A 25,133-nucleotide genomic window follows, 5' to 3' on the forward strand; every position below is an offset into this window, starting at 1 on the left:
TTTACTGATTTACAATTATTAATATTTGAAAATTTTAGATTTGTCATTTCCCAAAGGTATTTTTCACAGGTGGCTGCTTCACATTTTAAAATGAATGAGCTTTTCAGAGGATTTTATTTTAAGACATCACTTTAATCATCATATTTAGACATCACTTATGTTAAGATATCAGAAATGCATCAAGTTGAATATCTACAGTCTAAATCCTGCCTCCCAATTTGTATATTGGTAATTTCTTTTGTTTGTAACTATTTCCTGTTGCTTTCATCTGCTAGGTTGTTTTACATCAGCCAGGTTCACAGTGGAAAACAGTGAAATGGTTGCTCCCACACTCAATTAAATTGTCTGTCTACTGTATTTATGCAGGCCCCTCAGCTGTATATGCATATATATTTGAACAATTTTAACTAGACTTTAACAATGCATGTGATTGAATTTAAAGAGCTACGTTCATTCACCATCCCTGACGTAACACACGTGAAAACCTCCAATAGTTCCCCTACTTACATCATGACCTTCACATGCCCACTAACGGTGTCTGTCTTGTCTTGTGCATGATCACAACAAGAAAAAAAGTATAGTAAATTTGTTCAACTGTAGTCTAGTAATTTTATTCAATTTTATTTATATTGATATTTTAAAATTTTAATTATTTTTATTGCATAAATTGCTCATAATATTTTTGTAATTGCAAAAAAATTCTTCAGGCATTTTAAGGAAAGCCAAATTTGGGGTCCTTTAGCGGTGCATGGTGCAACATGTGTTGGATAATTCCAGAAGAAGCTTCGCAGTCCTTTTTCTGTAGCAGTCCAAAGACTAGCGGCACAATTGGACCAGAGCTGTACCTCTGCCTCGGACACACCGTTTGGAAGTCTGAACACACCAGGACATTTACAGCTTTTACGTGTCCCTCGCTGTTTAACAGTTTGAGACTTGTGTTTTGACACTAGAAACTACAAACGTTTTATTGCATTTAGTTAGCCTGCTAGCCGAGTTCTGAAAATGTTGAGTGTCGCCAGAAGCGTTTCAAGGACTCTTCCCACAAGAAACTGCACCAGAAATGTGTCCTCTTTGATCAAGAAGGTGAGTTTCGAACAGATTTGCAAAATAACTATGTTGTTTAAATTTCTTTTGGTTTAGCAGAAGTAATTAATTTTGACATCCAGCCGGTTAGCTTAGCATGGTAGGTGTTAGCTAATCAGCTAATCGTGACCATCAAAATGTCATATGTCGCTAGGTTGAGGAAAGCAAACAAATGGCTAAGATGAATTTAACGTCAGGTAATGTTAAATACCATTATTTTTCAAGTAGCTTATTGATGTTGAACATGTGTAAGGTCGCTTTTAGGATGATTTGGTAATTTCATGGTTTTAGTCCGCAAAAGGTTGCCTTGAGTTAACGCTAGGTCAAACTGCGCATTACTTTGGGACTTAGTTTAATTGAAGGCGTATGTCGAGGTTTCTTTTGAAAGCTGTAGCCAACATGTGGTGTTTGATAGCGGTTCATCGGCTTCATGTCCCCGACACTGGAGCTCAGTGACCTTCAGTAAGGTGTCCCCACCCCCAGTATGCTGCAACATTTGTCTTATTGATACAAAGTTTGTGAGATACAATGAGAAGCTGCGGCTCAGTGTAGGTTTCCTGACTTATTGAGCAGAATTAGCTGTTACTTTAACCATGTTATCAGCTGAAGATTGGACATCTGTGTAGGTTAATACTCAATTACCTGAGCTCTTAGTGTTGCTGCCATCGTCAAATTTCTTTTTTTTTATCGTTTTTTTTTAACAGGATGTGCACTGCTCACCAATGCTGAACCTGACAATTTTATTTAATATGAGTTAAGGTGTAAGATTAACTGTTGACTGCTATATAACCCTACAATGATGTCCCCACAGGCATGCTGGAATGGCTTCCAAGCAGATGCTCTCAGAGCCTTGTCCAGAAGGGACTATGCGTGAGTATCGGCATTCAAACACCTAGAAAAATTACCTGTTTACCCATAATGGTAAATGGCCAGATCATCTTAAAGAAAGCTGAACTCACATTATTGAATTTGAGACAACTGCCACACAGATTGGTTGTCAGAAAATTCTTGTAAAATCTACTCATTGTTGAATAACCCACATGTAATTAGAACACATTCATTTTTGTCTTGCATTACAGGTCAGAAGCCATCAAGGGTGCAGTCATTGGTATTGACCTGGGGACCACCAACTCCTGTGTTGCTGTCATGGAGGGAAAACAGGCCAAGGTGATGAGCACACACTTGTCATATCAATAGGATGCTATGTTGTTTATGCCAGACTCTGCTTCTCAATTTTTTCGATTTCACAGTGGTGTGTGTAAAGAAGCACAGTTAAATGCTGGCTAGTGTGTGCAGTTTCTTTTTAATGTGGGTGAAACATGCCACAATAAGTATTGTGCCATAAAACCTTATCCTTCATATCAAGCTGTGCATTCAAGAGTTGATTGGGTGCTGAATTAGCACACACATTTAAAACTATTTCTTACTTGTGTTAAACATGTCCAAAGTAAAATGTACTTTTCTGTAACTGTTGGTTTTAGTTTCAACTCATCTGTCAACTTCATCATTGGTCAAGCCAAAGCATAATTTATTCTAAATCAGTTTGTGGACACTGGAAATCCTAAATACTATTAGTAGAATGACTTCTCTGACTGAACTATTGTCTCGATAGTGGGGATCACAATGCCAATGTATCCTATCAAATAGGTTGACATGACTATTTCAGCAGAGCAAGTCTTACATTATCTTTAATGGCAGAAAGAAACCCTTAATATAACAAAGTTGATCAATATCATCCACTGTCAACCAGAAAATGACATCTGGCATATTGGTATTTGACTGAAAACCGGATTTAGAGGATATAAACCGATTGTGTAAATTGAAAAACTGTCAGTAAAAGTTGTCAGTCTGTCATTGTTTCCCTCAACAGTTCAATAGTTAGCGTTTATTTTAAACCTCTGACATTCAGTGTATGCAAACGATGCTGTTTTGTTTACACCTTACAATAGACTGAGCAGCTAATGGGACTGATTTGTGGCTTTGAAATGCAGCTGTAGTGCAAAGTATTCTATGAAATGTTATCTCCTTGCTAGTTTAATTTTGAATTTTTCATTAGATTGTCAGATTACTTGGGGATGTTTTTTGTCAGAGTATTTTCAAAGATTTGCGAACATGAACACAGTGTCCTGGTGAATATTGTTGCTGAAGTTGCTAAAGGCTTCTTCTTTGGTCCTCAGGTGTTGGAGAATGCAGAGGGAGCCAGGACAACTCCTTCAGTTATTGCCTTCACAGCAGATGGAGAGCGTTTGGTGGGTATGCCTGCTAAACGCCAGGCTGTTACCAACCCCCAGAACACACTGTACGCCACCAAGAGACTGATAGGACGCCGCTATGATGACCCTGAGGTCCAGAAAGACCTGTGAGTGCAGCTTTGGTTAACTTTGAAATTCTGTGTAGTTGTCTGAGCTAAAAAACAATTGCCACATTGCAAGACAATATTTTTTGAAGAAGAAAGTTTTCTTGGATTGATGCATTGTTTTTCTTTATGGAATTAGACATCAAATAATGATCAGAATGAGAGCACAGTCTATCACCAAAGAATGTACACAGCCTGGCAAAAAAAACTTCACCTGGATTTAATTCAAGATAATAGTGCAGATCTTTAAATTGGAATATCAGTGCAGAGATTTATGCGTTTCAGCTGCAAAAAGTTTTTAACTTAAGCTAATGCAGTGAATAGTGTCTTGTTTCTGAACCACATAATTGTTAGAGTTCTTCAGGGAGCATGAGAGATTATCACACATGGGTTGGCCACCAACTACAGAGTCCAGATCTGTACACCATTAAGAGTCTTTGGGTTGTGATTAAGAAGACTTTACAGTGGTTTGCCTCTCCGTCATCAGAACAAGATCTTGACAAAAAATTAATGCAACTTTAAGTATAGATGTGTCTGTATAGATAGAAACAAATGATGTGACGTAAACAATGTCATAGTGAACACATTGTGTAATAAAGGTCATCAACAATATATTGTGCGGGATTTATTTTTGGCCAAGCTGTGTAGATTGGACCTATGGTTCTCCTACAAGTACCTAACCGGTACCTATGTTGTCTTTGATTAACAGGAAGAACGTACCATACAAGATTGTTCGTGCATCCAACGGTGATGCCTGGGTGGAGGCTCATGGGAAAATGTACTCCCCCAGCCAGGCCGGCGCCTTTGTTTTGATGAAAATGAAAGAAACTGCAGGTACGACTGACAGTGCACTGACCAGAGTCAACATCTGTTACACCTTAATGTTAGTTTCTGTACTGATGTGGTGTTGGTGTTGCAGAGAGCTACTTGGGAACCAAAGTGAAGAATGCTGTCGTCACCGTACCAGCCTACTTCAATGACTCACAGAGACAGGTACGTACTCACACACTGCCACTGTCTTTCACATTAAACCAGTTCAGATTCCCATTTAAAAATTACATCACAGATACACTACAATATGAAATTACGTTGCATTGGCCACAATAAAAACACAGATAAAACACTAGAGCCAATGCAGCTCCAGCCGACATGGGCGCCACCATCTTTGAGTTACAGTAGAGTTTGTGGTGTCTGAGAAAAACACTTGGCCAAGCGTTTAAGCTGTAACTTTATCAAGCTGTCTGTAAGTTTTTTTTTTTTTTTTTTTTTTTTTTTGCTAAAGATTCAAATATTTGGTGTTTCTTGAAAAACTACTGAATATTTCTTATTGGATGTTATATGCTGATGTTGTAGAGAGTGGTACATCTTTCCTGTGGAACATCTTTAAATTTGATCAAAACAGAAGTGTACATGCAGAATAAAGCTGTTTGAGAAATGATAATTTATCAACATCAATGTTTAAATGAAAATTATTAAAGTGTTTTCAGCCCCCACAAGCACAATGACAGCAGTTTTTTATGTGTTGTTATGTTATGTATTGTATTGGGTGCTGGGCCTCACTGCCTGATTTGTGATAACGGTTGATTTAGAGATTTGACTCAGAAAAACATGCTCACTGTTCTATAGCTGCTCCTTTTCCCATGGTTGTGGATGTGGCTTTTGGGGCTGCTGTAGACCAGCTCGCAGCACCAGTAACTGTAATATAGGCACAAAGCAAAACTAGATTCACAGCCCAGTTCTGATCCTGAGGGCTTAGTGCTCCACATCACAACACGACAGCATTTCAAGGTTTCTCATGTTTTTGTGTCTCTGTCAGGCCACCAAAGATGCAGGTCAGATTGCTGGCTTGAACGTCCTTCGTGTGATCAATGAGCCAACAGCTGCTGCTCTGGCCTATGGTCTGGACAAAACCCAGGATAAGATGTGAGTATAAAGGAACAGCACCATGACGACTGATGTTTAACAGCGCAGACACTAACCAGACTAGTTCAGTCATCACTGAAACATGAAATGGCAAAGGAATGATTAGATCCACACTGTTTTGTTATCATGCTTGGTGGCGCAAGTGTGTAAATGAAATCTGCTTCTTTGTTCCCAGTATTGCCGTGTATGATCTGGGTGGTGGCACGTTCGATATCTCTGTGCTGGAGATCCAGAAGGGAGTTTTTGAAGTGAAGTCCACAAATGGTGATACCTTCCTGGGAGGAGAAGACTTTGACCAGCACCTCCTCCAGCACATTGTCAAAGAGTTCAAGAGAGAGGTAAAGACTGGGACCACTTAATAGTTCAGCATGTGTTCTGTGGTGTTTTCAGAGCTTTCATGGGGGGTTTTGTCTTTTTATCTTTCAGTCTGGTGTCGATCTGATGAAAGACAACATGGCCCTGCAGAGAGTCCGAGAGGCTGCAGAGAAGGCCAAGTGTGAGCTGTCCTCCTCACTGCAGGTATACGGAAAAAAACAACTGTTATCATCTAAAGCGAGAGTCCAGCTCTTAAGTCAGCTGTCCAGGTCCTGTGTGTCTGGCTCAGTGTTACAGTGCTGGTAGAGGAAGTCTCTGCACTAGTCCTCAGCTCGGCTGGCTCTGTTTTAGAGTCGGCTGATTCTGAGCTGTAGCAGAGCTTGGCTCAGTGAGAGTGGCCTGTCCTGGACACATGGCAGGACTGGCCTAGTACAGAGCCGAACAGTCTATGAATTGTAACTACGGTGCATCCAGTATTGCTGCAACAACTAATACATTAAATCGATCCAAATTGATTCTTAAAAGAGTTGGCAACAAATTCGGCAGTCGATTCGTTGGGTCTTGAGCATGTTAGTATTGACGAATGCCCACACACTGTTTAGTGTAACAAGGGAAAACACAGCAGCATGGCTGAGGCTTCAGATACTGTGCCAGATCTTTAAAGGTAGGTTTACATTATGTTTGTGGTGGCCACAGCAGCCCCATTTGGACCAAATGTAGTGCGCCATTTATGTAGCAAAACTTGAATATCGAGAAAAAAATGGCCAAAATCCCACAGTGTTTGTGTTAATTCAATGAATCAATTAGTTATTTAAATAATTTACAAATTAATCGATTATTAAAATTATCGTTAGTTTCAGCACTACTCTAGGGACTAATGACATTAATAGTGGAGTTTATTGCGTCGCTTTAGAACCATTTGAGAATATGTACACATTAATTGTTGTACTGATTTTCTTCACTGAGTGTCTAAGGTCTATTTATCATAGTATGATTATTGATTTTACTATTTTTCAATAATCCTTCTCACTGAACCAAAAGCTTGCACAATATTGCCCCAGTGTGTAATTTTTCTCTTGAATACATACACTACAGTAAGACTGAAAATAACTTTCATTTTATCTTTTTTTTTTTTTTTCATCCATTCCAATATGCCTCTAAAGCATATCGCATAACTGGTGGGCTGAGGTTACTGTTGCAAATTGCTCAAATAACATCTTGCTTGCTGTGATTTTTAGATGACATCATGATAAAATGCAGAATTTAATCATGCAATGGCCACTAGCAGAGATGAGGACAGACTCACCAGTAATTCAGTATCCATGTTGAAATAACAGCCTAGTAAGGCTGATGTCTAGTTTTCTTCTTGCAAGTGTCATGTCGTAGGGATGAAAAGAACCAAAATATTGGGCTACTGATAACCTAGTCAGGCTGTGATTCTGGGTTTTGCATCACTGGTCCCAAAGTTTTACTTTCTCCCTGTTCACAGTCTAACATCAGCCTGGGGGTTACCCATTAATGCAGGGTCAGGAGTGTTTCCAAAACTGTAATAGAGATCATACAGGAGTCGTAGTGAAAGTGGAAGAAGTTTGACATGGCCTTGGCTGATATGATGGTATACAGATGCTTGAAAAACATGAGCACTGCTTTCTAAAGCTATGAAACTGTGTAAAAGCATCGGCCCTGACTAAAAATAACTACCTGAATATTTGTCTCCCATGCTTAGAATGAAGTTTACATGTTCTGCCAGTGGGATATGTAGTTTAGACATGGATTTGTTGTGCCTGTTAATGACGACCTGGCATAGACTGTTGCTTTTCAGATGTCTTCACTGCTGCATTTGCTTATTCTGACATGTCCTTCCAGGAGGTTTGAAGTTGTTTTGTTTTTGTTTCTTATCATTTTTGTCTTTTCTGTGCAGACTGACATCAACCTGCCCTACCTGACCATGGACGCCTCGGGTCCCAAACATCTCAACATGAAGCTCACTCGTGCTCAGTTTGAAAGCATCGTTGCAGACCTGATCCGCCGCACCGTGGCTCCATGTCAGAAGGCCATGCAGGACGCAGAGGTGTCCAAGGGAGACATCGGAGAGGTGCTCCTGGTTGGAGGCATGAGCCGCATGCCCAAGGTACGCAACACACGCTCACTCTGGTCACCTCTGAACCTACACTGATTCTAGTCTTAAAATCCACTGAAAAATAAAATCTGAAGTCAAGAGGAGGACATCTGCTGGCCAAAAGTGGTATTTCAAGTTTTACAGATGTGCAGTATGTGTGGCCTCAACAAGCGTTAAGACTCTTGAATAATCCATTATGTGATCTTTGTGAAGTCTGAAGTTCGTAAAGCTAGATATAATTTGATAAATGACATATTGAGCTACATCCTATTAGCTGTGCTCTAAGGTTAAACCATTACAGTCTTCTGTGTGTCCCACATGTAATGTATGATTTCACTCTTTAACCCTTGGTTAAAGAGTGCTCATGAATGAATGAATGTGTGATTTGTTGTAAATATTCAAAAAAATTCAAGCATTTACTCAATAGGAAAAATTTCAAAATGTGGTGAGAGAATAGACCTTATTCTTTCCATAGACCTATTAGCATGCTCAGTGCACCCCCTGGAGCTTGTGGAATGGGGGGCAAAACACAGAGCAGAGAGTGAGACCAGTTCACAATAAAAAAAGTTTTTTTTTTTTCTTGTTTTTTTTTTTTTTTTTTTTTTTTTTTTACACCATTATCCTTATTGTTTTTTTTACCCCCAGCCCTTGCCGCAGGGTGTTGTCAGCAGTTCGCTGTCTGTCCGTCTGTGGAAATTGCGGACGTGCTATGTTTTGTTTTTACTGTTTGCAGTGTTGTAGTGATTTTCCTTTATATTTTTACTGTATTTTTGCAGAGTTTTGGCTGTGTAACTGCTTTTTGGAGTTCAGTCAGGTTCCTGATTTAGGAAAAAAAAGCCCAAAAACAAAAACTACTGGGTCAAAATTCTAAATCTTGTTCACTGTGTTCCAGTTCACAGTTCATGTTCAAGAAGTTCAAGTACATATGGAGTGTCTTTAGTAAAAACGTCTAAAACTTCAATTCCTTTTTGTCTTTTTCTGTTATTCCATCCTGTTTTGATCCTAAAACACATAGTAAAACAAAACCACTGAAGAAAAGAAACAGAATCACATACTCACAGCAGCTTTTATGACACTTCTACAGATGCAAATTTACAGCAGCACATTACATTGAAATAATGTCTCATGGGTCAAAGGGTTAAGCAGCGCTTACACATGATATTTTCTAATCCAGGTTCAGCAGACAGTCCAGGACCTGTTCGGACGCGCTCCCAGCAAGTCAGTCAACCCCGATGAGGCCGTCGCCATCGGAGCAGCCATTCAGGGAGGTGTTTTGGCTGGTGATGTCACTGACGTGTTGTTGTTGGACGTAACACCTCTGTCCCTGGGTATCGAGACTCTGGGCGGAGTTTTCACTAAACTCATCAACAGGAACACCACAATTCCCACCAAGAAGAGCCAGGTACCTCAGCTGCACACATGCGCCAAACGACACCCCATACAGAGCTGATAATGTACATGTACTCGAGTGGGTAAAAGTGAAAGTGCAAACGTCGCCTTCTACTCTCCTCCAGGTGTTCTCCACGGCAGCCGATGGACAAACTCAGGTAGAGATCAAAGTGTGTCAGGGTGAGAGAGAGATGGCAGCCGACAACAAGGTGCTGGGGCAGTTCACTCTGGTGGGAATCCCTCCCGCTCCCCGTGGCGTCCCTCAGATCGAGGTCACCTTCGACATTGACGCCAACGGCATCGTTCATGTTTCGGCCAAGGACAAAGGCACAGGCCGCGAACAGCAGAGTAAGTACAAACCTTGACTATGTTTAATGTGGCAGGCCTCATTAAGAAGGAATTAATTCTGTGTGATAAACATTAAAAGGAGAATAAACAACACAGTGCTGTGACCTCAAGGACCAGTTGGAGTGTATTCTGTCAGAGTAGTCGAAAAGTTTAGCAACATCATGTTGTTCATCTGATTAAACACTGCATTTTGTCTCTGTTTTAGTCCTTATATTGACCGGTCGACTGTTCGGTTATTCACAGATGTTAATGGCAATGGTGTTTAAAGTCTAAAGCCAGTAACATGGATTTTAACTTTTGCATGATTTTTATTACAATTTTGAAAAATGGATTGGTGTAGATTTTTTTTTTTTTTTTAATTCATCTTAGTCATTTATATATAATTGTACAACTAAAAGAGTTTTACGAACAGATATAGTATTGATGTCATTGAAACTATGAAATTGGATTCAGTTGGGTCGTTTTACTGAAAAGGTAAAAAAAAAAACATGGTGATATTTTGTCTAAATCCAGAAAGCAAGTCAAAGCACTTTGGATGTGAAAGGGGTCTTTTAGCATTTGTAATGACTAAAAAGGTCTTAAAAGGATCCTTTTTAAACATCCTTTTTTCTTTGTTCAGTTGTTATCCAGTCGTCAGGAGGTCTCAGTAAAGACGACATTGAGAACATGGTCAAGAATGCTGAGAGATACGCGGAGGAGGACAGGAGGAGAAAGGTAAGGACCTCCATCTCTACAGCAGTTTAACATGAACATTCCTCTGATGATGAAATTCCACTTTAAACTAGTGTCATCTGTTAAACAAATACTATTTCCACAATGTGTATTTGTACTTATAGTTTATACTTATAGCTTTACAATAAGAACAAACACAGAAAAAACATACAGTCAAAAAATGTGCAGACCAACAGCTGTGATTCCAGAGTTTTAATGTTTTTTAAAATTGGAAGGAATCAGTGTTTGTAGATGGAGCTCAGATTGAAGCTTGTTCCTTGCATCAGGAGCTGAAAACCCTTAAAGATTTTTTTTCCTAATTTAGTCCTTGTCTTTGGAACAAATGGTTTCATTGAGTGTAGATTGTAACTGCCATGATTCCAGGATAATAGTGAACATAAGTAAGAGGGAAGTCTCCCCAAAATTCCTTTGTAAATAGAAATATACTTGAGTTGACAAGCAGATAAAAAAGACTTTTCTGTTGAGACACAGTTGGTAATAAATCTGAGCCCTGTGATAAACTCTGTCCAACAGGTGAAGAGAATGGGCAGGTGCATTCATTTATTCATGTATTTTTTTTACAGGAAAGAGTGGAGGCCGTCAACATGGCAGAGGGCATCATCCACGACACAGAATCCAAGATGGAGGAGTTCAAAGACCAACTTCCTGCAGATGAGGTACTAAACGGATCCTATATAGAGAGGAATCTGATGAAAAAGTGAACCTAGGTGTGTTAATTTGTGTACCTCCATGCTCTCTGTCCACTCAGTGCACCAAACTGAAGGAGGAGATCTCAAAGGTCAGGGATCTTCTGGCCAACAAGGACTCAGAAACAGGAGAGAACATCAAGCAAGCAGCCTCCACCCTGCAGCAGGCTTCGCTCAAACTCTTTGAAATGGCCTACAAAAAGGTAGGAGGCCACTTTCACACCACCGATGTAGTTAGAGTATGCAAATAGGACCATCAGCCGGCCAGATCCTTCAGGTTTATGTCATGGATTTCCTCAATACAAGTATTCATTCATATTTTAAGTTCATGGGACCTCAAACATTCCTAAAGCTCCTCACTGATTACTTTTTATCTTGCACTGAAGACTAAATGATCCCGATGATTATTTGCAGCAGAATTTCATCTAATAGTAGCTACAGCTGACGCAAGTAGTTGTGGCTTGTAGTTGTTGCTTGTTTGCCTGGTTTTCTAAAATATTATGGCCCTCTCAAACATTTGAGAGGCTATGTTTTAGTTTTATGTAACTTTAGTCATAATGATAATAATAATAATGCCATGACTTTATTACCCTGCCCCCCGAAGAGGAGGCTAGGGGTGTTGTTTTTGGTTTGGTTTGTTAGTTAACACTCTTAACAGAAAAAACTATTGGTTGAATTCATACCAAATTAAGTTTATAGATTGCCAGTGACCCAGAAGTGATTATATTTTGGGAAAAGTAGGTCAAAGTTAAAATTTTTAATGAATTTTTTTTTAAATCTTTTTTTTTCTCCATTTACTTATAATGGGTGAAATTTCAAACATCTATGACAACATCAATTTTGTTTCGATTTACTTCAAACTTGGCACATATATAGAGGCAGTTGATATGCTGACATCAGCACACACGTAGACATCATGACATCAGCTGGACTGATGCCAAAATTAAGCTACAATATGTGTGAGGGGTGGGGTTTGTTGTGCCTGGCAATATTTGATACCAGATGTATTACAAACATTGCACTTGTGCCATATCCTTTATGCACCTCCTCAGCTCATAACCATTATTGTCTTACACTACTGCGGCTACTGTAAATAGATTGACATATACGCTTAATGCTTACTTTTTATATCACTCATTTATTCTTATTCTACTTTTATCTCTTTTTTTTTTTTAACTGTATGTCATTTAACAAGGTGAGAGAGAAACCGTATCTCGATTCTCTCCTATGCATGTAGTGAATTGATGATAAAAAAAGAAAAAAATCTTTGAATCTTGAAAAACTCATAACTCCGATGCCTTCTCTAACTGTTCATGTTACCGTCCTGCAGATGGCAGCAGAGCGCGAAAGCAGCAGCAGCAGCAGCTCCAGCTCATCAGAGGGAGAGAAGAAGGAAGGCCAGCAGTAGGGCTTTTGCACTTTGTTGTCAAGTGGTGTCCATGACAACGGTGGACTCTTGGGGCTCAGGGTGGACTCGGGGAGGGGATGGGAGGGGCATCTGTCTGGAAAGATGAGGTGAATCCTAGTCATTCTCACGATATTATACTATGATACTGTGTTTTGGCAGTAAAATGTTCAAGTAAGAAGATAAATGTCTGTGATTTCTCCTCCACATCCTGTGATATTCTGTACGTCTGTAATTTAATTGTCTCAGTCACTCTGATAAGTTGTTATTTTTACACAGCTGTTAATTTACATTCTGAGGTAGTGAAATTTGTTTTTCTTTTTCTGTCTGACATCATATTGGCTTCATGTTTCTTGTTTTTGCTCAGTTCACTCTTGGTCACTGTTGGCTACTGGGTTTTACCGTCTTCATACTGTTTTATAGTTCAATGTTCTACATCCACTTCAGGTGACTTTATGGTGCACTTAATACAACTCGGAGGTGTGAAATTGGTGTGTAGAAATATATTTAAGTGCACGGTAAAGATTTCACACCTTTGCAGAACTACAGGACTGTCAGCTTTTGTTTCAACACTTTCATTTGCAGCACTTGGAGGACTTGTGAACTCATTTGTTTCTTCTGTTCTTTAACCTGCTTTAAAGGCCAGTTCAGGCCAAAGGACACCAGATTAGTTTTACTGACTAAAGGGGGAGAACAAAATAAATATACTCTATAATTATTTCTCTCTCAATATATATATATATATTTGTGTGTGAGAATGAGGCGCATTATTTGATGAGACCGTCTCATTAGATGTACATGAATGCGATGAAAGCTCTTTTAGTTCTCGGCATCCTCTTTTGTAGCTCCTGTACAGTCCATGTGTAAAGATACAACCGACTAAACAGAAAGTGGAAAAGAGTCGGATGGCAACATTGCACAATAGAGGAAGAGGCCTTAGTATCTCCTGTTTAAAGGATACGGGATAAAATAAAAAGCCGTGCTGTGTCATTCCCCCTCTGTCAGGAAGTCTGTCGCTGCCATTAGCTGCTCTGTGTCATGTGAGCATCGCTGGATACCTGCCTGACTGACACTGACCTGCAAATGAAGGAAGCGAAGAAGCAGGCGGGTGTCTGTTGATTGAATCAAATTGGGGGGGTGGATGGGTCATTGTGTTCCGCTGGTGTGTGATTATATTACTGGAGGGTCACAGTAACTGTCACTGTCTTTTCTAATAAAAATCTGAAACATTCAACTGTGTGGTTTCGGTTTGTGACTCGGATATGTTTTAAAGAGCGGATCAGAAGTCAAAGCACTTGAATCAGACATTTCCTTCTTGTTTCTGTCCGATTAGAGATGTAAACATCCAGTAGAGGGAAGCATTGCTGTATCTGAGCAGCAGAAAAGGCTCTGATTTGAAACAGCAGGATTTATTTATTTTTTTCTGGTATATGTAACACCTTTTTTCTCTGGAACAGACAAAAGTTGGATTGATCTGTAGTTTCTATGCAGTGGGGATCTAAGAATTTGGTGATTGGTGCTCTTTTTTTTTTTTTTTTTTTTTTTTAATGATTTGTACTCAATCATACAAACAGCAATTTGGCCCATTGTGGTGAAAAGATCTGATTCTGTGGAGAACTGGCACATCATCTGGGGTTTAGTGCAGCATCAGGTTTTTCAATGTAAATGATCAATGTTAAATGTCCAAAATATAGGCAAGGCAGGTTTATTTATATAGCACATTTCATGTACAAGACAATTCAAAATGCTTTACGTAAAACATTAAAAGCATTACAGCAGGGAAGCAATGAAAAGTACAGGCATGAGGAAAAACAAACAAAAAACAAATCTGGTAAATAGATAAAACAGGTAAGACATAAGAACTTTAAGCTTATAACCATTATGAAACAAAAATATATGGCAATATATCGAAAAATATAATGCATTATATTAAAAAATACATTTCCATATATGGGAAAGTAGTGCATATATTTTCCAATATACTGCAATATATGCTTTAATCATATATTGACACATATAAAACATATATTGCAATGAAGACAAAAACTGCCCTATATTTTTACATATAGTTTTATTGAAACTCAGTTTCTTTCCATTGACACAAGTTTAGATAAAGCAGATATTTATCAACACTTACATTACGTGGTATGCATAATAACATATTTCATGAAAATATGCATCGTGATATACATGAAAAAAGTGTTAACTGAAAAATGATGGCTTCTTAGTCATTTTGGCAACATAGGATGAAAAAGATGTACATATATATATATATATATATATATATATATATATATATATATATATATATATATATATATATATATATACATGCATATTTTTTGAAGTGTATTACTAAATATATAATTACATATATTTAGTAATACACTAGACAATATATGTATGTATATATGCATACATACATTATGAAGTGTATTACTAAATATATAATGACATATATTTACATGTGTAAGTAAATATATTGTCATATATGTTTCAATATATGGAAAGCGGCAATTCCTTATGTATTTTTCAATATATTGTGATATAATAAAAAATATATTGATACAATATATTATTCTGTATATTTTAGATATAAATATATATTATACAGTAATATATTTTTCAGTCAGTAATATATTGACAGTCAATACATAGAGAAATTTATTTTCTTTGCATAAGGGAAGAAACAGTGCAGATCTGAACTGATGAATAAAAACTCTATTCAAATGCAGCTGAGAACAGGCGGGTCTTTAACCTGGATTTAAATAAACTATATAGTCTGAAACATCTGCACAGGTCTGGAAATTTATGGCATTTGGAAACATTAATGAGCATCCTGGATGTAAGATTCCTACTTGGAGGAAAACCATTGTTGACTCATTTAGATGGTGACAAACTGAAAATTTTACTCAGCCACATTCTCAGAAGCCTATCTTGTAATATTTAGAGATAACATGGATACTGTCATGGTTTGTTGTACATAAATCCAGGGAAAGATACAGACAGTGATGAGACAGCAGCGATGGAGAGACAGGAAGTCATCATCCTCTCAGAGTACATAAGCTGTAGTAAAGGCTTTATTGTCTTAGTAGTAATTTATTCGTCCAGTTAACAGAACACGATATATACATACATACATTCATACAGTTTGGACTGCTATATTAAATATGGGTGAAAAGGCATAGGCTGAAGCAACAGCTTATTTATGCCTACCCTATTTACAAAAAGGAAAGTTGCAGAAACAAAACAAGATAAGATGGTGCAGTTTTAAACAATAATAACAATAAATAATACAATCTAAGCAAAATCTTAGATTCATACTGATAATTGGCTTACTTTATCCTAATATTTACCCTAGTTTTAAACATCCTTTTAAATGTAGTAACTGATGTGCAGGTTTTTAATTCTTTATCGAGGTTATTCCATCATTTTACTCCAATTGCAGATATACATTTGCCTTTTGTGTTGGTCCTTGTCTTTGATTTCTTGAACATAAAGGTCCCCCTAAAGTTTTACTGGGACTCTGACTGAGAACAGCTCCTGTATGCTGGGTGGAAGTAGGTTGTTGTGTACCTTATAGATGAATACAGCAGTGTGGAGGTTAACCAATATTTACATTGTAGATTCTCACTGAAGGCATCAAAACTATGAATAAACACTTATGGAATAATGTATTTAAAAAAGTGTGACGTAACTCAAAGGATGTTTAATATTTTAGATTCTTCAAAATAGCCACATTTTGTTTTTATTGCTGCTTTGCACATTCTTGGCATTCTCTCATGAGGTAGTCACCTGAAATGTTTTCAAGAAGTCTTGAAGGAGTTCCCAGTGTTGCTGAGCACTGGTTCGTCCATCTGTGGTTCATCTCATGCCATTTAAATGAGAAGGTGTGTCCAAACTTTTGACTGGTATAGTGTAATCCTAACAGCTTTCTTTTGCAGTTTGAATATTGGTTTGAGGATTCAGAGATAATCACTGTGGTTTTTACTGAACAGGACTGAGCAGTAATAGTAATGTCTGTTAATATGATGATGAATACAGTTAATGGTCTGGTGGTACTGTGGCTGTGAACATAACACTGGTCAACTACAAACTTATTGTTTAAGTTTTTTGAGCTGATTTAGGATAATTTTGGTGTGCTGAATCCAAAAATCATATTAATTTTGCTCAATCAGGTCAACTTTCTGAACTATGCTACATATTGGCTTTTTAACATTTTTGCTTACATTTATGGGCATTTTCACATCATATGATACAAAATTCTTTCATATTTCTTGCAATAAACGAGTTCTGAAGATTTTACTTTTGCCAATTTATGATTAATGGTTTTTTTAATATTACAGGTGAATGAAATGGCTTCGACTAGAAGATCTTGCAAAAATAAGCCTGACATATTCTGCTACATCTGCGGTGAATACACTATTGTACCTAACAGGAATCCTGTTAGAAAATGATTTTTTTTTTCTCTTAAAACCTATTTTGGGTGAGAACTATATAAAAAAATCAACTGATAAAGTCACAAAAATGTAATCAATTTTGTGAGAAGATCAAATTTTTCCAAATCAAATTAGCAAAAAAAACCTGACCTGATTGAGAAAAAGAGATGTCATTTTTGGATTTAGCGGTGCAAAATGGTCCTAATTCAGTTGAAAAAACCTAGACAACTTGCAAAAAACATTTTTTGTAACCCAGTGTAATCGAAGTCATTTCCACCACTAGGGGGTCTTACAATCAAAGCAATTACAAAATACATAGTAATAGATGTAAACTAGAAAAGCTCTCAGAGAGCGCTGACCCCTGCCAAAGTAGATCAGCCCCCCCCTTCCTCGATCACCACCAAAATTTAGTCATTTGTTCCTTGTGCCAGTATCAACATTTACTGAAGATTTCATCAAAATCCCCCATAACTTTTTCAGTTATCTTGATAACAGACAGAGAAACAAACATCCCCACCCCCCCGATCCCCACCAAAATTTTATCATTTGTTCATTGTGCCAGTATCAACATTTACTGAAAATTTCATCCAAATCTGTCCATAACTTTTTGAGTAATCTTGCCAACAGACAAACAAACAAACCAGAAAAGCACACGGAGAGCGCAGACCTCCAAGGCAGATCAACCCCGGCCCCGATCACCACCAGAAGTTAATCATTTGTTCCTTGTGCATTTCAACATTTCCTAAAAATTTCATCAAACCCCCCCCCCCCATCACCACCAGAATTTAATCATTTGTTCCTTGTGCCAGTATCAACATTTCCCAAAAAATAATTAAGTAATGCACATTGCATTTTGTCATTCCATTGAAAAAGCCATAAGTAAACTGTTAGCACTAGTAAAGGGGATGACACCGTGGTGAACTGATAAACTGATGAAGAAAATCTCAAGGTTGATTTTATAAAATGTTCCTTTTACTGGAGATGAAAAGAAATGTTTTTATTGGCAGCTGGTCAATTTACATAAGAAATGCATTAATCCTCAAAGACTTAGAACTATCTTTGCTGCGACTTCCAAATGAATATTTTCTCTATGTGAGTGATTAAATACCTTTTATTGCAATGTCATTCTCTGCATTTCAGTGAAAATCAGATATTTTCTTATCTTTAATTTACTGGCAATACAGATGTTCATAAAGTCTCAGAGTCAATTCTAAGGTTATATCAACACAGAGAAAGTCAGAAGAAAAATACATAATTAACTGAGTTCCTAAAGAAGCATCTACAAAAACTGTTATTTGTCAAACAACGTGTGTTTGATCAGTGACACCATGAATGTGAAGGTGTTTCCATGATCACTACGGAGCCTGTGAATGTCCAAATGGGTCATATCTGACAACGATGAAAAGCCGGTAAACTGCATGTACTGATAGGATTAGTGGTTCACCAGTTATTAAACACTGCAGATCAGTAGATGACTTATAGTATTACATGCCACAAACTTTACTAATGATCATATGGATCAGTTTGAGGAGTAGTTCTATCTGAAAGGCCTCCATTATAGATCATAGCCTGTATGTATCAACAGACAAAACATCCATCACATCATCTATTGATTTGTGCTATTGATATGTGCATATATTTCACAGTTTGTGGATGTTACTTTGGTTTTGGACGGTTATGTGGACAGTTATTGTAAAATCCATCCCCTTACAGTTGTCATGGAGGAGGAAATCCACTACAGACAAAACAACAATTTTTTTGTACAGGCTGTAAACATGTCCATTTCTAGCCTGGCCAGCCATCCGTCTTTATCACGGGTGTCAAACATGCGGCCCGGGGGCCAAATTTGGCCCGCCAAAGGTTCCATTCCGGCCCACGGAATGAAAGTGCAAAAATGAACCTGAACAGTCCAGGTTGTCCAAATCATTTTGGTTCAGGTTTCACATACAGACCAATGTGATCTACAGTAAAAATAACAACACAATAACCCATAAATAATGACAACTACAAATTTTCTTTGTGAAAAATTATGTGGAAAAAATTCAAGTAAATAACATTACAAAATTGTGAAAATATTTACATTTACAAAACTATTCTTTCACAATAAAATGCAAATAAATACATCAATAAAAACAAAGATGAACAACCCGAAATGTGTAGTTTTAACAATATTCTGCCTATTACTAAATGTTTTATGCATTTATGGATCCACTGTGATCTGGAGTTGTGTTAATAATAAGAGATAGAATATTGTAGAAATTGTTCAAATTTTAGTTCCAAACTCCAAACTTTTAACAATATTCTGCCTGTTACCAAATGTTTATGAAACATTGTGTGTAAATGTACATGTATAAATAATAAGTTTAGGGAACTGAGTTAAAATTGCACTATTTTTTCTTTTTTTTCAAGTTATTCATATCTTTTTTGTAAAATGTGAATATTTACATTATTTAATTGTTTTTTTCTTTTGTACTAAAACAAAAAGAAAAACTTGGATGTGTCATTATTTATAGGTTATTAAGTCATTATTTTACTGGTATGGCCTGCTTGAGATCAAATTGGGCTAAATATGGCCCCTGAACCAAAGTGAGTTTGACATTCCTGGTCTTTATCAATGAGAAATCCAGTAAAGCCAGTATCAACATTTCCTGAAAATTTCATCTAAATTCCCCCCAAGGTAAATCAGTCCCCCCCCCGATCACCATCAAAAGTTATTCATTTGTTCCTTGTGCCAGTATCAACATTTCCTGAAAATTTCATCAAAATCCTTCCATAACTTTTTGAGTTATCCTTTTTTCTTTTCTTTTCTTTTCTTTATTTATTTCGAACATGCAAAAAAACAAAATAAAACAAAATAAAATCAAACAAAATCCAACATTTCAATGGACAGAATCTATCTCCAAGAACATACAAGTCTGAATTTTGCATGGTCGAAATGGAGTAGGAAGAAGTATAAACTTATTTAATCCTACCCCTCAGTGCTTTTACACCTTTATCACTAACTTAATACAAGAATCAAACAATACTATTTTCCTAATTTTAACATCGAACGACAACAAATACATAGTGCAGTAACTGAATTATGCACAACAAAATGTTCATATCAGTACAGTCATACGAACAGACTCAACAATTCAACCATTTTCTTCAATAATTACAACATATTTATCAGTACATCGTCCATAAACAAACAGGCCTCATTGTCATTATTAAATACTCTACCTGTCAAGAAACAATTCTTTATATCTTTTTTAAAACTGAATTATGTTTGATATTTGTTTTATCTCCACACACAGTTTGTTCCACAATTTTACTCCACAGATGGTAATACAGACACTTTTTAACATAGTGCACACTTTATGAATCTTTATGATCTTGCTAACAGACAGACCAACAGACAAACCCCGATGAACACATAACCTCCTTGGCAGAGGTAATAAGACGGATGTGACGCGTTTGTCAGAGAAATTTAAGAATACAGGGTGTAATCTGTAATTCAGTCCTTATTTTTGAATCAAGTGAACAACCAACAACAGTTGTAAAGAGATTTGCGGACTTGGAACTGACTTTGTTTTGTGACAAAAAGTAATTGCATGACGCATTGCGAAACACCCGCCCCCCAGACTTGTGACTGGTTCGGTATAGAATGGATTATGCATATTTCACAGTGACTGGCCCAATTCCAGACTGTTTTCTTCATATTAAATTACACTCAGAAAACCGGATGGCTGGTCAGGCTAGTTTATTTCTGCTGTAAAGCTTGCAATTCAAACAAAAGCCACTTTACACAGAGATCCCGGAAAAAAGGCAAGATGGTGATCCCACCTTTTTTCCACCATTGACTGATTTCCACAGTCAAACCAAAGGAGTAACAGAGGTGAGACAGGCTGGACTTTTACACAGTGGACCCGCATTCCACAATCAAAGGGGCGGAGACGCAGTGTATAGTGTGACGTATCACTTCCACTTTGGAGAGACCCCGAGTATAACGGTGTTGCTAACCTCTCCAGAGTCTTTCAGCATTCCACAAATGTTAGCATGCATAGAGTCCTCCACCCGAAGTGACAACAGCTCACGGATCTCGGCGTCTTCCCAGCTCAACATTCTGGTCACACTGATATGTTTGTTTACTGTACACGGCCCGCGCTCATTTTGAAATCCCTCCGCCATGGGGGTCACACACGCAATATGTCATCAAAACGTCACCCTGTGGTTGTGGAGCGAGAGGTGTTCCTTTTACATAGCGTTCCAGAATCATGATTCCACCTTTATCACGGCTCTGTTACTACCTCCAGAGGTGTTACAGAGGTGGGACCTAATGATCCACCATTTCGTTTACACAGATGTCGTTCTGGAATGAAGGCGAAATATTCTCGTAACAGAAGTGCTGTGTAAAAGAGGCTAAAGTGATTGACATCCTTTCTGGGACAGCCCCTGGTTTACTTTGTAGGTGCTGCAGATTCTGACACTAACTCACTGGCTTCCCTTTTCAGGCCTGGAGGTTCCCAGAGGAAAAGTTTACTGCTCAAAACTTGCTCTCCTGAAGTTCAGGGGACAAAACTAAGATCCTCATAGTAGTTTCTATTATTTCTAAAATGAATGAGACAGGTGCAGATGTATTTCCACTAAATACAACAGGTATCAGTCATGTGATTGCATTGAATGTTTGGGCAGTATACAGGGGAATGGAAACTAATGAACACTTTAAAATGTAGAAGACAAAATCCTTTTTTTTTTAAAATTTTTACTCCACTTCTGGCTGTTACAGCTATACCTACCGATGTGGCATTTCTCACAGCACTTAGTAAAAGTTTGAACATGAACAACCCGCCTCCCTCCAAAGCCCCGCCCCCTTCCCTCTGCCTGAGCTCTGAGGCTCCTCCTCCTATCTCCTCCTCTCATCTGATGCGCGATGGAAACGGAGGAGGAAGCAGAGGTGGAGGTCCGGTCCGTTTTGGCGTGTCCGCGGACCCCTCCCTCAGTAATCAGATGCATCATCCACCTGCCGCGGGCCCGCGGCTCCTGTTCCATCAGTAGACCTGGTCTGTGCAGTACTGGGTCAGTGTCTTCACTGCAGTGCCCAGGGGATGGGCGCGCGCACTGTGAACGCGCGGCCTCCGCGAATTTTCCGTGGACATTTGAGGTTTCATAGTCCATACAATTATCATCCTACATCATCTTACAGTGTGTGACACCATGTACATGTACCTGTATGAGTCCCACCGTCATAAAAGCTGAGCTTTATGCAGACCTGTTCAGTCCAGCACAGCTGACTTCCGGACTTTTATCTCCATCCTTCATTCATCAGACTCCCATTTGCGCCCCTCAGTTGTCATTTCTGTTCATAAATCCGTTTAATCCCTTCTACATGTGCATGTCAGTTCTATCCAAACACATCCTAGACAGTAGACTGTGGTCAGTGACAGGAGGAGCAGCGTCAATGAAGCGTCAGATTGAGAGGGACACATATCAGATGTGAGACGGCGATAATGGATCGGATGCTGGACGGCCGTAATGGATGATTGACAGGAGGCTCAGTCAGGTTTGGCCAATTATTTCATTCGGACCGACAAAAATGATTGGTCAGACTTCTATTAGAAATATATGAGAATTAAACATTTTTGAGTTTCAATACCTGGTGGATTTCTTTTACATTTTAGTTTGACACACTTATTAGGAGCATTTGAAGATGACAAAAGAAAAGTGTAAAAATGTCACATCATACAGTATAGTTTTAAGTATTCTAAGAGAGAAAACATCTGTGAATGACATGTTGTGAATGTATGTTCTCTGATGACAGTTTAAAGGCAGTGCGATGTGAAATATGATCGTCTCGCTGCTGGCAGGAGGTGTCACCTTTTGCTGCTGTCAGTGGCATTGAGCAGCAGACAGGAAGGTGGATCCTGAGGACAGACAGGAAGCCACTTCACTCGACTTCACATCTCCTCTGCACGTCCCGCTGAACGGGGCTGTCAGAGCCATAGGACTTAGTGTAAACTGCACATGAATAACTGTGGGAGGGAGAGCGCCTGTCGCCACAAAGGCTTATGATGTGCTATCACAAAGCCAATGGGTGATCTGCTGCTAAGACAGAGACTTAGTGAGCAGCCCACCTCTGGAGCACAAAAACAACTCGCACATCACAGGCCATCGCGCACAGCAGCCGCAGACACTTCTCCTCCCGTTTCTCCTCATGAGCGGCAGGATAGAAGCTGTAGTCTTTGACCTGAATAAGCTCTTAAGGATGAAGTGTAGTTTTGTCTGCCTTGCACTGATGCACAGGCGGTTGAATAAAACCTCAGCTTTATGATTATGAAAGACAGGTGACAAATTAAAGGAAGGAGGAGCACAAAGATAAGACGAATATAACAAATGCAGATACTTTCACATATGCAGATGCACTGTACGGTACAACTGAAACAGCAACATCTGAAGTGCCATGAATAAGAAGGGTGAGCAGAGCAGGTTCAGTTTGATTTTAGAGCAAGAGGGAAAGAAAAAATGAAAAAAATAGAAGAGGGGCAGGGGGGCGCAGGAGAATGGTGGAGTCAAGGGTTAGAACCCTGGTGGAGGTTCAAGGGGGTGAAGTGAAGCAAAGCCAAACTAACACTATATATGCTTTAAATCACATAAAGCTGTCTGTTTTTTTTATTGTCATCAGTGTTGGGCAAATTTAAAAAAGTAATTAGTTAAAGTTACTAGTTACTTTCCAACAAAAGTAATTGAATTAGAATGGAATTGCTCCTTCATAAATGTAATTAGTTACCAGGGAAAGTAATTATTGCGTTACTTTTTTTGAAAAACCTTCAAATATGTAAAAGGAAACTGATTTTTGAGCGTCTTTCACGGCCAGTTGCATAAAGTAGAACAGCAGACAGGTATCATACCATAACTGTGGTGAGGCTGGGGTCCACCAGGGCCTGGCTTTTCCACCACATAAGTGCATCTCTGCATTTATAAGAAGAAGATGCTCCTCCAGTTAATCCCACATCTCTTTTTTCAGTCGCTCCTCCCTGATCCAGTGGTAAATGTCTTCAGTCCAGTCAGTCGGACTCACTGATAACTCCTCCCCTAAATTAGCTGCACACGTAGCTGCGTTCAAGTGAATGGGGTGTGCGGCGGACAACTCAGACTCGGACATGTCATTAGTCGTTCAGGTGAAGGCAGCGTGGACAACTCAGACTCGTGAACACACAGGTGAAGCATGAAGGCAGTATGGGCAATTTGAATTTAAGAACGGCTCGCAACGAATCGGTTCTTATTGTTCACTGTTAAGAGCCGTTCAAAAGACTCAACTCGTCCGTGAACGTCACACCTCTCGTGCCTGGTTGAGCGAGCCAGGACGGATAACAGCTGTTAGATATCAGTGCATAGTGACGCGCCACATTTCACTGCTGGTAACGGTAACGGTGTTGTAACGTTTCAAATAGTAATTTATTACATTACCCATTACTGGAAAACAATTATGGTGTTAGTAACGGCACTATTTTTAACACTGTTATTCCCAACACTGATTAAATGAATACAGTTTGAGCTCATTAATGTGACCACTTTTGGAACCAAAGCAAAGATTTGGCTTTAATAAGGTTGTCCTCAGCTATGGCATTGAATTCCAAATCATTTGAAATTACAAACAACACGATACAGTAGAGGTATAGGCCTCTGTTTGACAAGTTTGTGTGATTCACTTAATCACTGTCTGTGTTCAAAGATATTCAATATTTAGTCCATGCACTTCTATGGTTCCCACTGTATATTAATACACTCCATACCTTCTGTGGCTGCCCGTCTGTTTTTCATACAGACCCAAATGCTGCTTGAATAGACAGTTGTCTCTTCATGATTAGCTTTTAGTCTAGTCTAGATTTAACTCCCTTTATAGACTCACGTCATAAATGGCACATGTACAGTAGACCCCCTTCTAATACAAGACATAAGAAAGCCTTGGGGCGCATAAATTTGCATTTCAATGCGCATGTGGACGGATAGCTCAGTAAGTAATCCTATGGGCTGCGGTGCAAGAGGTTGGAGGGTTGAATCCTGGCCAAAATGCTTATAATATTTTCAACATTTTACATGTTCAAATGGGGGCGGGGGGTTAGGGGGGGGGGGGTTAAATCTGCCGTTGAAAGAGGAAAAGATCAAAAGATGTGTTGGGGTACAGATGGAAAGACTACTCAACTTGCCAGTGGTTCAGTTGCAGAGGTGAATAAGGTGACATCTGTATTCACATCTATGCGAAGGACATCAGTAAATGTCAAAAACTGGAGAGCAGCTCCTCCTCAGGTGGCCAAGAACGTCAACACAGGACGTGATGAGACTAGGAGTCCATCAGCAG

General features: G+C 38.7%; 1 protein-coding gene and 1 non-coding gene across 2 annotated transcripts; both read left to right on the top strand.

Moving 5' to 3' along the window:
* Window positions 1–768: 768 nt before the first annotated feature.
* On the top strand, window positions 769–13,587 carry hspa9 (heat shock protein 9). The gene is made up of 16 exons (XM_030145389.1): window positions 769–1,083; window positions 1,895–1,953; window positions 2,163–2,250; window positions 3,261–3,442; window positions 4,149–4,273; window positions 4,359–4,432; window positions 5,256–5,362; window positions 5,538–5,700; window positions 5,789–5,881; window positions 7,599–7,808; window positions 8,971–9,198; window positions 9,311–9,533; window positions 10,153–10,247; window positions 10,829–10,921; window positions 11,014–11,154; window positions 12,282–13,587. The coding sequence occupies exons 1-16, from the start codon at window positions 1,003–1,005 to the stop codon at window positions 12,357–12,359; spliced, it is 2,040 nt and encodes a 679-aa protein (XP_030001249.1). The 5' UTR covers window positions 769–1,002; the 3' UTR covers window positions 12,360–13,587.
* On the top strand, window positions 5,922–6,123 carry LOC115427753 (small nucleolar RNA SNORA74). The gene has a single exon (XR_003936546.1). It is a non-coding gene; the product is annotated as a small nucleolar RNA SNORA74 (small nucleolar RNA).
* Window positions 13,588–25,133: the final 11,546 nt, after the last annotated feature.

This window comes from Sphaeramia orbicularis, chromosome 10, assembly GCF_902148855.1.
Source record: "Sphaeramia orbicularis chromosome 10, fSphaOr1.1, whole genome shotgun sequence".
NCBI lineage: Eukaryota > Metazoa > Chordata > Actinopteri > Kurtiformes > Apogonidae > Sphaeramia > Sphaeramia orbicularis.

What these genes read in the sequence shown, in the direction of transcription:
- hspa9 (XM_030145389.1), top strand. Translation starts at nt 1,003, where the DNA reads ATGTTGAGTGTCGCCAGAAGCGTTTCAAGGACTCTTCCCACAAGAAAC. An exon ending in TGGAGGGAAAACAGGCCAAG is followed by an intron (nt 2,251 to 3,260) that starts GTGATGAGCACA and finishes TTTGGTCCTCAG; the next exon opens with GTGTTGGAGAATGCAGAGGG. An exon ending in TCAATGACTCACAGAGACAG is followed by an intron (nt 4,433 to 5,255) that starts GTACGTACTCAC and finishes TGTCTCTGTCAG; the next exon opens with GCCACCAAAGATGCAGGTCA.